At 43.1% G+C, this 16,911-nt stretch overlaps 1 protein-coding gene across 1 annotated transcript in view; it reads right to left on the bottom strand.

Moving 5' to 3' along the window:
- MORC1 (MORC family CW-type zinc finger 1) overlaps positions 1 to 13,152 on the bottom strand; it is a 162,059-nt gene extending 148,907 nt beyond the window's left edge. Inside the window, exons 1-4 of the mRNA XM_041748544.1 lie at positions 13,088 to 13,152; positions 9,474 to 9,527; positions 7,231 to 7,265; positions 915 to 983 (exon numbers count right to left, since the gene is read on the bottom strand). Of these exons, the coding sequence (XP_041604478.1) occupies positions 915 to 983; positions 7,231 to 7,265; positions 9,474 to 9,527; positions 13,088 to 13,152 (223 nt within the window). The remainder of the gene's footprint in view (positions 1 to 914; positions 984 to 7,230; positions 7,266 to 9,473; positions 9,528 to 13,087) is intronic.
- Between the last annotated feature and the right edge of the window lie 3,759 nt (positions 13,153 to 16,911).

Raw genomic sequence — 16,911 nt, 5'->3', positions numbered from 1 at the left:
TTTGAACTTAGTGGTCTTGTGGGACAGCAACAAGAGTTAAACAAGAATTCAGGGATAAGCTATCCCAAATGACTCAAAGCCTTAATCAGAGGAAATAACATTTAATTTCACAGTAAACTGGTATTGTGTACCTACTATGTGTTGAGTTTTGGTTAGCCTTGAAGATAAATACAAAAAAAAAAAAAAAATCATGCAATGGGATTCCCAGGTGGCTCGGCAGTTTAGCGCCTGCCTTCGGCCCAGGGCGTGATCCTGGAGACCCGGGATGGAGTCCCACATCAGGTTCCCTGCATGGAGCCTGCTTCTCCCTCTGCCTGTGTCTCTGCATCTCTCTCTCTGTTCTCTCATGAATAAATAAATAAAATCTTTAAAAAAAATCATGCAATGAATTGTAGATGTATTCATTATGGTGAGAATAGTTGAAGCTACTAAACTTTTGAACACGCAGAGAAAAAAGAAACCGCTGAAAACTAGAAGAGATAACCTCTTCCTCAAGGTTAAGCAGAAAATTAAAAATAGCCTGAAGGCACTGGAAACTGCCCCAGGCCTCTTGCAAACAATATCTGAAGGGTGGGCTCAAACAATCTCAAAATCCATCCAGTTACCCTTCCTTTTCCATTCATTCCCAGATGGTTTTTCTTGCAAGTAATCATACCTTCTCCTTTTCATTTTTCTCGCAATATTTATCTACATTCACTTTTTGTCTTGGTTTGGATGATTACAATGAATTTACTCTGTCAGCTGGAATATTTAAATCTAAAAAGTTCAACAATATGTTAAGTCTGGGGTTTATTTTTCCCCTAATAGCTCCATACCTGCTTTTGCATAGATGGCTCAATTTATTTTTATTTATTTTATGGGTTTTCAGACTGTTTCCTCAAACAGCCAGTTAGGTACCTAGATAATTAACTTACCAGGGCTCATCCCACATCCATCATCCAGGAAGCACAACATGAATCCACCCTGCAGTTTTTCATTATCCACTGTAAGAGAAAGCAGTTATTACTAATAAATACTGGCCTTAATTTGTTCATCAGAAAGTCATGCTGCTTACATAATTATTTGTCCTCCTCAAAGGCAGCCCCTGAGTGACAGAGTGATGGCACAATGATGGCGCTCAGAAAGGTGTCCTGGCTATGGTTTCACAGGACACTGCAGGGGGAAAAGAGTCATGCACCAAAAAGGCTTTCAATTAACATAAAACATCTACACATTAATAAATTATGTATACAGGGTGGCATGCCCTGCCCTGGAATCGGACTGGCCTTTAAACTTCAGGTATCTTCCACCCTTGGAGCGGGAATAAAGGTAGCTGCTGATGTGACCCCAGGATCCCTCTACTGCACTGATCAACCTTTATGCCCTTCCACCGAAGCACTAATTCTGAAGTCAACCCAGGCCATTCTTATTAAATTCTGCAGGCTCCTGTCTAAGTAGTTAATTCCCATAAGACCCATTTGTGTGTGCTTCTTAGTGGCAGCAAATATTTGCCTCTTGAAAATGCATTTCTGAAAATGGCTAAGTTATTTGGAATCAATTCTGGTGATTAAGAGATATCATTAAGATAACAGAGAATAATCTCTTGTTTAAAAAAATGGAAGGGTGTAACTAAAACTAATGAGACTAATTTTAATGCTCAGTTTGTAATCTGGCTCTGAGGGTAATTTCAACATTTGGATATACGAGTTCTATCACCTCTCTCTCTCTCTTTTACAATAGCTTTGTTGAGAAATAGATTACACATAAAAAAAAAAAAAAGACCGCCTCTGTGTAAAGTGTACAATGTGATGAACTGTGGCATATGTATATACCTGTGAAATCATCACCACAATTAAGGTCATGAACATACCCATCACCCCAGACCTCTTCCTTAGGTGTCTCTCCAGTCTCCCTTCTGCCCCCTTTTGTACCCATCCCCCCACCCCAACCTCAGGTGGCCACTGATTTGCTAACTCTATATCTGTGATTCATTTTGTAGCACATTTGTTTAGTCAACTCTGTGTTCAACGGTCACCCCTAATCTACATTTTAAAAATTAAATAATGTTCGAGATAATTTATAAATAAGTATCTCAAACACATACCTAAGCTTTCTGGGTTCATAATTTTATGGTCACATGCCTACTTCTAACCCCTGCTAATTCCCTTCCTGTCTATAAACCCTTCGGATCTTCCCTACATCTCATTTTCCCAGTTCCTCTCTCTGCCTGGTCCTCCGGAGTGCTTACCTCAACTTCTGTGTCAGAATATTTCCTCCCCCACTTTAGGTCTTGCTCTGTGCAACCCCCCTCTGACTGAGGATGACATTCTCCACTATTCAACAGGGGAAACCAACTCTTGCACAGTGCAGTAGTTCTCAACCGTGGCTGAACATTTTAATCACATGGAGGTACTCCAAATTAACTGGTCTTGGGTCAGGCTCAGGAATTAACGTTCCCAATTATCCTAGTGTGTATCAGCCCTGGGAACCACCTGATCCAAGCTTCAAGTGGCTCTGCATAGAGGCAACAACGGATTTTGCAGCTCTTGGGATAAAGTTCTCATGTAAGGAGCTTACAGAAAGAAGGGCATTTCTTTGGTGAATCAGTGGGAAAAACTGAAAATTCCCTAGACAAGTACAGTGCTTAGTTTTTCCATAAACCCCAATGAGTGACTACAGACAATCACAGTCTCGAAATGTAATAGTCTCCTACTGTCCACCCTGAAGCATGGCCTTCTTTATTTCAATTCCTTAAAACTAAGGATTCCAGATAAATATCTATTATCTGTTAAATATGCAGGTCCAGAACAAACCACAGCACCTTCTCCTCATCAGGCTTACTTCTCCTTCTGATGTTTTCTGTTCAATAAGTGGCCACCACTCTGCCATTAAGCTTCATCTGCCCAAGTCAAAACCTCAGGATCACCATATGTCTTCTCAATGCCACCTCCTTAATGCCTCTCTACCCCCATGACACTGCCTTAGTTCAGGAAACCATTATCTCTCTTCTGAATTACAGCAACCACTGCCTTACTCCTTGCTAAAGGCAGAGCACAGACCAATGTGCATTGCACAATTAATTTTATGTGTCAGTTTGGTTAAGTCTGGTACCCTAATCAAACATTGGTCTAAATGTTGCTACAAAAACATCTGTGGATATAACTGACATTTACAATCAGCTGACTTTAAGTAACTTCCATAGCATGGGGAAGCCTCATGCAATCAGCTGAAGGCCTTAAAGGCAAAGACTGAGGTTTCCCAAAGAAGCAATCTTCTGCAGCAAGACTGCCACATAGAAATGGTACTTGAGTTTCCAGGCTGCTGGTCTACCGCAAGGATCAAGAACCTGAGACTGCAACGTCAACTCTTAGCTGGCTTTCCACCCTGCCAGCTGCCCTACAGATTGCAGACGGCCGGCCTTCACCATCTGTGGGCCGATTCCTTAACATCCCTCCCTCTCACCCCCACCCCAAACTCTCTATCAGTATCTATAGATATAGACAGATACAGATACACACACACACACACACACATTGATATTAAAATACACGTACGTGTCTAGAGTCAGGGGAGGGAGGCAAATCACATCTGCCAGTCTGTCTGTCTACCTGTCTGTCCACTTAGCTTGTCTCCTACCGGTTCTGTTTCTTGGAAGAACTCTGACAAATACACTCTCCAAGCTCACCTCTCATCACTCCCTCCCCTTACCCATACTCCCTCCCCTTACCATACATCCACTTCCATACAAATATTCTCTTTAACTAATCCTGAGCATCTCAAGCATTTTTGCGACTCCATCCATGTTTTACACTCTCTCCAGATTCAAGACCCTGCACTATACTGTCCTTTCTCCCTTTCTATCCCTGATTCATCAGGTAAAGGCTTATTTCCCCTTTAGGTCTTTAGTTCCTAGAAAGGTCCCTTCTAGAGCACTTCCTCATTCCTACACATCATTGGGCACCCATAATGCACATTTTCTCTGTACTTTGTGTTTCCCACCTGCTCGTGTATCTCTTTCTCTTTCAAACTAGTGACTTTTACTTTTTGTAACACAGTTGCCTCAGATGCCTCAGAGATTTAGTGAACTGCTAAGAGCCCTCTACCCATAAAAGTGAAGATATACATATTTTCTAAAGACCTCACACCAGGATACCAATTTCTTTAAAGCAGGCACTGTGTGTACTCAGCATTTAACCCAGTGCCCGACACTTGGTAAGCACACACACACACAAAAGTATTGACCGCAAATCCATGTTTACTAGAACCAATACACATGCATGATAAAACAACAATGGTTAAATTTGTTTAATTTGAATTTTAGAGTCCTCCCTCAAGTTACTGAAGAAAACAAGACCGGAAAGTAATTCAGGGGACTCTGTAAATAATTTGAAAACTAACCCAAGACTTAATTATTTATCCTCATATCAATTCAATCTATTGCTGTATAAACCCTGACCCTGGTTCATTTTTTTTTCTTTTTTTTAAAGAATAATCAGTTTGCGGGATCCCTGGGTGGCGCAGCGGTTTAGCGCCTGCCTCTGGCCCAGGGCGCGATCCTGGAGACCCGGGATCGAATCCCACGTCAGGCTCCCAGTGCATGGAGCCTGCTTCTCCCTCTGCCTATGTCTCTGCCTCTCTCTCTCTCTCTCTGTGTGACTATCATAAATAAATAAAAATTAAAAAAAAAAAAAGAAAAATCAGTTTGCTAAGTTGATAGCCATATTGTCATTTGCTGCAATAAAAAAAATTATAATGTGAATAAGTACTTTTTTAATGAATAGGTAATTTAAAAACAAAAAACATAAGTTCAGCTTTTCACAAAACACATATAACCTAAATTAAAAAAGAAGTGCCATTTTGAACTCAAATGGCAAAGATGTTATGTGCGTATATATGCTGAGTGCTAGAGAAAGTTGGGGAAAGGAGTACTGCCGTGCCCTGCTGGTGTCCTGCCACAAACCAAAGAGAATCTAAAATGTAAATTCCAATTACATTTGTTGTACTTTGTGATTCCAAATAATTCTTCTCAACTCTTTGACCTTTCATCAATAATATGTATCTTCTAGGGGTGCCTGGGAGGCTCAGTCGGTTAAGTGTCTGCCTTCAGCTCAGGTCATGGCCCCAGGGTCCTGGGATCAAGCCCTGTCAGGCTCCTTGCTTAGCAGGCAGTCTGCTTCTTCCTCTCGCTCTCTCCACTCCCCACACATCCCCCACTCATGCTCACTCTCTTGCTCTTTCTCTCTCTCAAATAAATAAAATCTTTAAAACTATATATGTGTGTGTGCTCTAGTGAAATGCAACTTAAATCCTTTCCCCTTCTCCATTTCTAGGACCACTGCCCTAGTTCAAATTCTCATGAAATCTTGCACAGGTTGTTTCCATAGCCCCACGCCCCTACTATCCCTTCATTGATGGTACAGTATTCAGTTACAGAAACTCTCCCTGTTTACCTCATAAAAAATAGTACACCCTGCCTACCGCTCTCTGTTCTCTTATCCCACTTCCCCCCCCTCGCTTTTAGCACTTTTCATTGCCTGTGTATTATTTGTTCATTTCCTTATTGTCTATCTCTCCCCCATGAGAACGCACGTTCCTGACAACACATATTTAGTCACACATGTTGTTCCATGCTGTCCCTGGCATGGTTTGGTTCATTCATGGCAGATACTAAACTGTTATTGAATAAATGAATGAATCTCTGAACTGATCTACTTCCATTCTCTTTCTCACAATAATTCCTCAGATAGGAATATTCTTTTACAGTATTTGATGAAAACCACATCCATATTTCAGGCCCTAGTTTAATATGAGGTACCTTTCTCTGTGTTCTTACCATTCTTTGAGTCTCCCCCGCACAAGCAATACTTACTCAATCCTATCTAATGGAAGGGAAGATGACATTTTCTCCACTATTGGTGTTTCCAATGGAGTAGAATGGCGTGTAATTAATATTAGTAGAATGTACAATGGAGTGCCATTAATATTAGTAAAAAGGCCCTTCTCTGTCCCTTGACTCACTTCTCACTCATCTGACTGGTAATCTAAGGAAGAATCACCTAGGGAGGCTCAGTTCAGAGTTCTTCTGTCCCCTCTTGGGAGTGAGCTGCTTTCAGAGTGCATGAGATCTGTTCTGTTCACTCCAGGCAGACCATTTTGAGGGGAAGCCTGACTCCACAGGTTGGGCAAGTATCTGATTATGGGGTATGATGAGCAAATCCACTGGATTTCTCACACCTAAGCTCCACACTCCAATCTGGCATTTATGAATAATAAAGGCTCTCTTGCTTTATTTCCCAAACTTTTCAGAACCTGAAGAGTAGAAAGAGAAGAGAGTTCATTTATTATGTTTTCTCAGATGTCTTAAAATGTCCATGTCTCATGAACCAAAAGGACCACCTAACACAAAATCTTTTTCTTTTTCTTTTTCTTTTTAAAATATGTTCACATCCAATGTGGGGCTTCAACTCACAACCTTGAGACCAAGACTTGAGATCAAGAGTTGGACACTCTACCGACTGAGCCACCCAGGTGTCCCACAGGATCTTAAACACTTAAATTGACTTGAACAGAGTTGCTTTTTAATTATAGATACAGATTACATCATGGACCATATCCTCTTGCCTATGACTAATAGCCAGTGTTTACAGGAAAGCTGACAGATTCAGGGTTGGGGATCAGTTTTAACACTGCAGACATTTATCTAGGCAGTATTAAATACAAGACTGGATCTCAGAACCTAAGTTCATTTGCAACACAGTCTAATGAAATGAACTAATTAATAAGTACAACAAATATTTGGTGACTAAAAATGAAGTCCGTGAAGCAAACGTATCTGGTTTGAATATTATAGCCCCCAAACATTCAAACATCGCATTCACTTACACATTTTAACGCTATGATAAGTTGAAACTGATGTATACTTAATTATGAATAACCATTAAGTTAATGTGCTTTTTAAAATAAAAATGTTTTTATGGCAGACAGATTGACTGTTCCACACCACTCTGATGCTTTCAAAAAAACCTGGAAGATCTAATTTTGTAAATAGGTCCCCTAACAAGTGAATGATTCAACTCTCAGAGTATACTTTTCTCAACCTGGCTCCCCATAAGGTCACTGTACTCACTAAGCACTTAGATTACATTAAAAATCTATAAAATGTGCTTTGACTTCATGAAATAAAAGCAAAATAACTATAGGCTTTCCATTAGAAGGAAAGGAAAAAAAAAGGAGGAAAATAAACATGCTCACCTGAAAACACATCAAGTCTTGCAGCCCCTGCATCTCTGGAAACAATATAAAAATATCACTGCTTCAATATGAAATTATGTTTTAAAAAATTACATTTATCTGAATTGCTTACGTGAAGTATAATCTATTGTCAGATAACAAACAATAGACAAATCCGCTTAAATTGCTTCAAAACAATTACTAAAGTGTTTCACTCTACATTTATGTACTAAGATCTATGATCACTCATAATTTGAGAATGTCACAAAACCTGAAACTCAGAAATATGAGATGGAATTTCATGGTAATTACCAAAAAGCTCACCAAAAACAGATATGAATATAAAAAAGAAAACCTAGTTGGATAATAATCCATAATTCGCAGAAAGATTTTCATGATATATTTTAGTCCCCCAAAAAATGAAAAGAAAAAGCAAATTACTAACATGTACTGTATGATCATATATCTTTTTAAATGACATATATGATATCCATGTTCATATGTGTGAGGAAAGAAATCAAAGCAGTGGTTTTCTCTAGAAATTATGGCAAATGGCATATTATGGTCCAAAAGCCAAATGTGGCCCACCACATTGTTTTTATAAATAAAGTTTTATTGGAGCACAATCATGCCCACTCACTTAGACATAGCTTATGGCTGTCTTCACACCACAATGGAAAAGCTGAGTAGTTTCAACAGAAAACACATGGCCTGCAAGGGAAAAATATTTACTATTTGGTCTTTTTCAGAGAGGCATGCTGATACCACCTCCCTGCCATGTGATGAGATTACTGATGCCTTACTTTTCCTTATTATTTTCTCAGTTTTCTACAACTCATGGATATTATTTATGTATCTTTTTAATTATTTTTTAAGTAGAAATTTTAAAAGAAAAAAAGCAAGAGCCAAAAAATCATAGTTTCAATGTGAGGGGTGAAGACAATGAGGAAAGCAGTCTTAGCTGATGCAGAAGTGGATGTGTTGAGTAAGGGAAACTCAGAATAATAACAACCACTGGGACTCTAAATGGGAAATTTGAGTCTCTCCCAAAAGTTCCATCAATTCTAACCCAAAACTACAACAAATAAATCTGAGTAGGTACACTGACTTGTTCTACAAGCCTTCAAAGTTGGCCCCTTTGCTCCTTCCTCTAGCCAACTGCTGCCTTTTAAGCTCCTCCTTTCTGGAAATTCTGGAGGGACTACTGTTATTTCTTGGAGCATTTTGGTTGTGTCAAATAAACACTGAATGAAATATTTTTAAGCCCTTTTTCCTAATTCCTACCACAATCCCATGATACCTAAGTATCATTACCCCCATTATATAATTATACATTACACAAAATACCATACACATAATAGGTGCTCAGTAAATGTCACTGCACTGCAATGGAATTTTCAGAGAGAGTTTGTTCATAGAGAAATGCCACGGGATGAGACATAAAACAATCATTCACCTCTACAGCATATTAAGACATTTTGTAACAAGCTTTGTACTTTAGCCCAGGTACTTTCTTCTCTGATCAGCTGCTGTTAACAGGAAAAGAGGCCTGAACCATCTCCTCCTATACTATCACATTTTTTTCCTGCTGTCTACAACATCCTTTTCACATCCTCCAGTTTTAATTTTTGCCAACCACAGGAAACCATCAAACTCTTAAATGAAATGATATAATTTTTTAGAATAACACAGGGACCTTATAAAGACCTTCATCATAAGAACTAAGCATCTTGAGTAAATCTATAAAACAGCTTCATCCGCTATCAATTACTAGCATCTGAATAGCCTTGGCAAACTCAAGGGTCTGCTGCAGACACAGGAACTGAGGAGTTCAGGCTGGCTGTGGGGAGCACTGGGAATGGCAGAGCCGAAGGCACAGACTGTCCCAAGAGAGCACATGCTACACACCTGAGCCCACTGAGCAGCCTCAAGGCTACTACGTCTAATTGTTAAAAAAAAAAAAAAAAGGGGGGCGGGGAGGAGTGAAGGGCCAGGGACCCACATTTTTTATGTGGCACCTCCTGTTTCTTAACCTTCATAAACCCTTCTTTTCTTCCTTTTCTTTATAACTACAGTGCAAGCTCTCACCATGAGTCAAACAAACACGAGACAGGCTAGGTGGGGCCAGAGGGGTGCCAGTTTATAGATGCAGCTCTGAGAATTGTTTTATTGATCACATTTTTCTCACTCCCCTGGGTCTGAAGTCAATTTTTCTTTGCCAATCTCCTTCAACCACATAGGGGCAGTTTACAGATGAGCCTTACCTTGCATTGTCCAGCAACTCAGCGAGTGCTCCAAAAAGGAAACTGTGCGTGGTGCTGATGAAGAAAGAGGGAAAACCAAAAGTTAAACCAACTCTGTGATCAGTGTAAACGCTTCAAGATACTTGCAGACAAGCGTTCTCCAGTTCAGGACAGATAATCAATTAAGGACTTATTCTAGAAACAACTTTCTCAGCACGGTCAAGATGCTCAAGTAGATGCGGTCCATTACAAAGCCGAGGCTAAGAACATGATATAGCCAAAATAGCCTTCTGTTCCTAATAAAACAAAGACATCAAGGACCTTACTGTACTTACAGCAAGTTGTGATGTTTTAAAACTGCTTTATAAGCATGTATTCAAGTGTTTATTGGAGAACTTGTCCTTAAAACTGTATTCTTTAAGGTCAAATTATTTCTGAAAGATCTTGATCAAAATCTTGGCACACCAAAAGGGCTTAAGACTCTACCTGTAGGCGCAGGCATTGGCAGGGACCCCCTGTTTGCCCCACTAATCCCAATTTTTTTGCAGGCCCTCTTGTCCTCTGAATTACCTGTGGTCAGGTAATTTCCCCTGCACCCCCTCCTGCTAGGTCCTGGGTGACAGAACACACTAGATAGCCATCACTCTTTATGGATGTTCAGGGAACATCCAAAGCCTTCACCTGTGGGTGAAATCAGGCTGCCGTCAGGGGCCCACACTTGCTTTTCATTTCTTGACGTGGATATTTCAATCAGCAACTTTATCACAGCATTAAGGGAAGAGTCAATTAGCAATTTTCCTTTTATATTTAGTAAACAGGTCGCAGAAGCAAGACAGACCTATTTATCAAAACAGATCTGCTCATTTTTACAGGACGAAAGATCATCCACAATGTCTCAGAGATTCCAAATGCCTCAGGCCACAAGACAATATGTTAGCTGAAAGTTTATTATTTTTAAGATATATTTATTTTAGAGTGCAAGAATGCACACACATACATGGGTGAGCAAGCAGGGGCAGAGGGAGAGAGAATCCTCAAGCAGATTCCCTGCTAAGCATGAAGCCCAATGCAGGGCTGGATCCCAGGACCCTAACTTCACAACCTGAGCCCAAATAGTTGCCTAACCAACTGCACCACCCAGGTGTCCCTCCGTTTTGTTTTGTTTTAATTTTAAACTTTAAACATAAGCTGATGCGGGGGTCTCTTGACTCAAGTCAGCTTTCAAACTTGTAATTAAAAAAAAATAACTAAGTACAATTGCTGTGAAAAGATGGCCTTCACTCAAAAGAAATCGAGTGTATAAAAAATCTAAAACAGAGCAAAAGTGAAGGTTATATGCTTCACAAAAGCAGCACTTGAAACCACAAGACTCTCTAGTGAATTTAAAACACATGATTCAATATACAAAAATCCAACATAGAAACAATACTTCAGAAAGTAATTGCAGTCATACTGACCAAGAAATGCCATAGAGGCATCTACACTATTTCATAATGTATTTTAACAGCCTGCCTGCCCCATGTTAATGTGGGCAGTCCTGGGCTCCAGCCTCTTGGGACTGGAGCTGGGGGGGTGGGGCGGGGGCGGGGAGGGGGTGTAGAAAACACACAAGTAAATAAACATAAAGATGATCCCGGGAGGCCAGGATGCTCTGGCTACAGTGAACCGGGGAGATCCTGCCTGCTGGACGCAGGGTGGCCAGCCCGCCAGGCAGTGCTTCCTACACCACGCTTAGGACCTCCTACTTACCCGACATGCAACTGGAAACCACTGTTGTATTTTAAGGAGAGTGACATATCTGGTTTACTTTTTAAAAAATCTCACTCTGGGGGCACCTGAGTGGCTCAATGGTTGAGCATCTGCCTTTGGCTCAGGTCATGATCCCTGGGGTCCTGGGATCAAGTCCAGCATCAGCCTCCTCACAGGGAGCCTGCTTCTCCCCCTGCCTGTGTCTCTGCCTCTCTCTGTGTCCTCATGAATACATAAATAATATCTTTAAAAATATATATATATATATATATTTTTTGCTAAAAACCTCACTCTGGCAGCTCTCAGGAAAATAGCTCATCAGGGAGCAATAAGGGGAAGCAGAGAACCAGGTGAGAGGCTCCGTGGAGTACCTCACAGGGGAGATGGCAGCTAGTTTGGACTGAAATCAATGGCAGGGGCAATGCAGAGGCCTGGGGACACAGAGATGGCATGAAGAGGACTTGACATTGAAACGGATATGGGATGGGGCAAGAGGGAAAAAAAACCACTCCTGCTTTTTCTGCAAACAGAAATCTATCTGGAGAAGCCGAGAAAATGCCAATTTCTATCTGATTTTCTTGTTGCTTCACGCCGCTGTCACTTTAGTTGTGAAGTTCTCGGGCCACCAACTGATGATGGGCTGTGGGCGAGGGGGAACCACTAGGTGCCTGCGGCCCCGCAGCTATGATAACTACATGACACTGAGGCTGAGGGAGTTTCCTAGAATTCACAGTCCTTCCAGCATTCCACCTGTAATTTTTTTTTTAAGACTCTACTCAAAATCGCCATCTCATCATTTGTCTTCCACTTCGGTTAGCTTTTAATTATTTGTTCTATCGTTTCCAGCTTTTTCTGGAAATTATTATTCTCTGGATGGACAGATTTCAAAAAAATTTTTAAAAAAAGACTAAACACCTGCCCATGACTGCCTGTTTTATTTTGTTTTCTGTAAAAATTACATGTCTGCCCCAGGCAGCAAGGCAGGCCTTGCCTGGTATTCTTTATGCTTCTATTTCTGTGGGGTTTTTTTGTTGTTGTTGTTGTTGTTGTTTAATTTATGATAGTCAGAGAGAGAGAGAGGTAGAGACACAGGCAGAGGGAGAAGCAGGCTCCATGCACCGGGAGCCTGATGTGGGATTCGATCCCGGGTCCCCAGGATCGCACCCTGGGCCAAAGGCAGGCGCCAAACCGCTGTGCCACCCAGGGATCCCCCTATTTCTGTAGGTTTTAAGATGATGCATCCCTTGCATCAATCAGCACTTTTAGGAAATCCAGATTAGCCAGAGACTCCAAAAACCCAGCACATCGGTATGAATTAGGCGGCATTCGCTGGTCTGCTGTGCCCGTGGAACAGAAAACCTGGGTCAGGTGCCTGTGCAGTCTGAGCCTTTGAAACGAGCACCTGGGGAGTCCCCAGAAGGCCCCCGGGGCTGACGGAGACGCGGGGGGTTCTAGCAATAACTAAAATATGAGGATTCTAGCCCGGAAGAGGCTCCGTTTTCGGAAGGCCTCAGGCCGCAGAGGCTGGAATCCCTTCACACACCATCCTCCCGAGCACAACCTCAGCCCGTCAGTGTGCGGCCCCGAGAAATCACAGGGACTTAGGGTTCCCGACCCCCGATTCAGTAGCTGATTTTAGAGCAATTAAAAGGTTTATTACGCGGCCCTGAAGAGGCCCGGGCGGCCCAGGAATCTAGCCCAGAATAGAAAACGTCCTTCCTACGTTTTCGTTTTTTAATAGGAACAACTTTAAGTCTATAAAATTCCCATAAATCGATACCAAGTTGATTTTTTTTTCCCCCAAAGTAGGTATTTCGCCGGGGGAGCAGCGGAGCCCTTCCTCGGCTGCGTGGGGAGCCGCCCCCGTTCGTCCCGCGGGCACTCACGAGTTGGCGTGGATGAAGTCCAGGTGCAGCTGGGCCCGCCGCAGGCCGCCGTACCTGTCGCCCATGTCCTCCCCCGGGACCGCAGCCCTGGGGGCACCCGCGGCCGCCGCATCCGCAGGCCCAGCCCACGCGCACGCGCAGGCCACGCCCACAGGCCAGCCACACCCACGGGCTCCGCACGCCCACGCCCACGCCCACGCGCACGGGCTGGCCACGCTCAGGGGCTCCTCGCACCCCTGCGCAAGCCACGCCCACGAGCCTGGCACGCCCACGCCCACGTCCACGGGCTGGCCACGCTCAGGGGCTCGGCACATGCACGCCCACGGGCGCATCACACCCCTGTGCACAGCCACGCCCTTGAGCTCGGCACGCCCACGCCCACGCCCACGAGCCGGTCATGCCCCCGGGCAGTCCACGCCCACGGGCCGTCACGCCCAGGCTCAGGGCCGTGCACAAACGCCCGCGCCCCCTGCCGGCGGGGGTGACGTTCCCGGGAGCGGAGCCGTGGGCGGCGGCCGGCAGGGCAGGTCCCGCGTGGCGGGTTCGAATCCGCCCCCCGACGAGGCGGGTCCGCGCTGGCCTCCTCCCCGTTGCCATCTGCGTTCGCGTCCCGCAGTGGCGCTGTCCTTCCGCAGGCGGCGCGCGAGCCCGGGCTACGATCAGAGTTCGTGGGAAAGGGGTGCACGGGCACCCGCAGACCGCGAAGAGGCGGGGCTGGAGGCTGCAGCTGGGGGCAGCGGGACGGGACGGCAAGGGGCAGTCCCCTTCACTTGCCCAGTGTGACGCAGCCGCCCGGGGAAAGGCGTCTTGGGTTTTGACCCGGCGCTTACCTCGCGGTGTTTCCTGGCTTGACACCCTTTTCTGAAGAAAAGAGACAAGAAACGAGATGAAGCCAGGGAGGAAAGAAAGGACTGAGGGCAATCGGAGCAGAATTTGGACTTTGCTGTGATGTGGAGCTTGTGTTCCGTGAGAGACTTTCTCACCTATCAGCTGACAGTCAACTATTCTATGCGCTGGCCCAGCTCAAAGAACAGACCTTCTGGACTGTTCCAAAGGATAGAGCTGGGCAGGGGAAGGTTCTGGGGACGGAGGGGGTGGGGACGCAAGGAAGGACTGAACACCAGCTGTCCAGACGCTGTTACTCACAAAGCACTGAGTTCCAAGTCACCAAAACCCAAGCTGAAACAGGACTTGCCAAAGATGCTTTCTGGAAAGGTCCTGGTGTTGATGAGAAACGAGTTAACCTAGTTGACCCCTAAAAGGTGTGCAGACTCATTCCATCTAGGGCTAGATGACTTGCAAACTCCAGTAGTCCAATAGCACCCGGAGATTCTGTGATAGTTTTAAAATCAGAAATGAGTGTCTGTTGAATAAAGAACTTGAGCTAGATGGGTTTGTGATTTCCGGGCATCATACAAGCAATGAGGCTCTCAGAAAAGAAAAAAAAAAAAAATGTCAGTTTTGGGATAGTCATTTTACTTCTTAAAAAAAAAAAAAAAAAGTAGTTTATCAGCTACTACATTTATAGGAATCAGGAGAGGAAGAGAGAATTTGAATGACAACCCAAAGGAACATGATGCTCTAATTTGAAAACTGGAAGTAAACATAAACATTTCAAGTAATTTTTCTGATTGCATTTTTGTTTTAACGGTGGCTGACGTGGTGGTGTTTTGATAGCAGAATTCTCTTTACTAAGCAACTTGAGCTATCTTTCCAATTTCTCCTTCCATAGAACTTCAGAAATATGATATTTATTTTCATTTTATGGGCAAGAGAAGCTTGACAAGCCTCTTCTGGATTTATTTTACTACCCCGATTTCCAGCTGCTATCGCAAAGCAATTTACTATTGGGAGGGCACCGGGGCCATCCGCCTGTAATTAGTAAAGGCTGTAATATCTCATTTCTACCAGAGGGAAGGGTGTGATTATTATAAAAGCGGGTCTTCTAATAATATGAGCAGAGCCCTCCTACAGTAAGTGGCCAGCCCCAAAGCACCAGACAGTACTGGTTGGCCTGGATAATGGGCACTTAAGGGAATCTGTTAGATCTGCTAAAACAGAGGCCTGAGAGTCATTGCATGCAACCCCCAAAAGCCTTTTCCCTTCATCATTTCAATTCCACTTAACCACCCTCCAGTCATAAAGGTAAATCTTGTTTCTCTTCATAGGATGCTTTTGGGATTCTTTGTCTGAGCCACCTCTCTCAACTCTGCCTCAAGGTTCATTTTAACCTTATTTTATGATTCAAAAATATTGGGGAAATAGCAGGGAGGGGAAATTTAAAAATGAGAACATCATCTGCCCATCTTATCATCGATCCTGATATTAAGGAGAGTCAGTTTGGGATAAGAGACTCGTTAGCTCTTCCTAACTAGACATTTCAGTTTTGCAACATTCATGTACTGGTCACAAACAATGGCTCAGATCTTTCAAACTATACTCCCCCCTTTTCATTTAAATGATTTTGTATGAGGGCACCTGGGTGGCTCAGTCAGTTTAGACTTCTGACTCTGTTTTCAACTCAGGTCATGATCGCATGGTCATGAGATAAGCCCCCCCTCTTCAGTCTCTGCACTCAGTGTGGAGTCTGCTTAAGACTACCTCTGCCTGTCCCTCTCTTTCTCTCATAAATAAATAAATTTGTATAAACCAACATCGTATTACTCTTCATAAACATGTTTAAAACTCAAGACAAAATTTATCAACATAAAAAAATCCAGATGCTTGTACCTACTAACCACACACAATGATATGCCATTTCTAAAGAATTATAATTAAGAAATGAAATCGGTGCATTACAATAAATACAGAAGCTAAAATACTATTGAGGTGGTAATATTGAAAGATGCCAATGACACTTAATGGATAATAGTGAAATATGTCTGAAAGGAACTCACTCTTGCTTGCTTATTTTCTTGCTTTTGTGCAAATTCTGAACCTGGTTGGTTGTGTTTTCATCTCTCCCAGTCAACTCCATGTTAGAAAATGGTAGAAACTGACTCTCCTTAAAATCAGGATCAATGATAAGATAGGCAGATGATGTTCTCATTTTTAAATTTCCCCCTCCCTGCTATTTCCCCAATATTTTTGAATTGATTATCCACTTAACTGACAGTCTTTATACTCCAGGTATGCAGCACTTTGGTAAGCATTTCTGGAGACTATGGAAAATATGAGGCCTAGAGCTTGCACCCAAAATAATGATGATTATTAAAGTTAGAAAATAATGGGGATCCCTGGGTGGTTCAGTGGTTTAGCGCCTGCCTTGGCCTCAGGGTGTGATCCCAGAGTCCCAGGATCTCGTCCCACTTCGGTCTCCCTGCATGGAGCCTGCTTCTCCCTCTGCCTCTGTCTCTCATGAGTAAATAAATAAAATCTTAAAAATAAATAATAAATAAATAAATAAGTAAATAAATAAATAAATAAATAATAAAGTTAGAAAATATAGTAGTCATCTTCGGTTGGCTAACCCATTAGTCATTTCCCCAAATTTCTTCTTTCCACTTTCAAATCTTTTTTTTTTTTTAATTTTATTTTGTTTATTTATGATAGGCACACAGTGAGAGAGAGAGGCAGAGACACAGGCAGAGGGAGAAGCAGGCTCCATGCACCGGGAGCCTGACGTGGGATTCGATCCCGAGTCTCCAGGATCGCGCCCTGGGCCAAAGGCAGGTGCCAAACCGCTGCGCCACCCAGGGATCCCTTCTTTCCACTTTCAAAGGTGAAGACTTGCTTTCCCAGTCTCTCCTGTAGCAAGGGGTGGCCATTCAACCGAGTCTTCATAAATAAGATAGAAGCAGAAGTCTGCTTAGTGGTTCCTGGAA

Source organism: Vulpes lagopus, chromosome 1 (assembly GCF_018345385.1).
Source record: "Vulpes lagopus strain Blue_001 chromosome 1, ASM1834538v1, whole genome shotgun sequence".
NCBI lineage: Eukaryota > Metazoa > Chordata > Mammalia > Carnivora > Canidae > Vulpes > Vulpes lagopus.
This window is presented reverse-complemented; position numbering and strand designations above follow the sequence as displayed.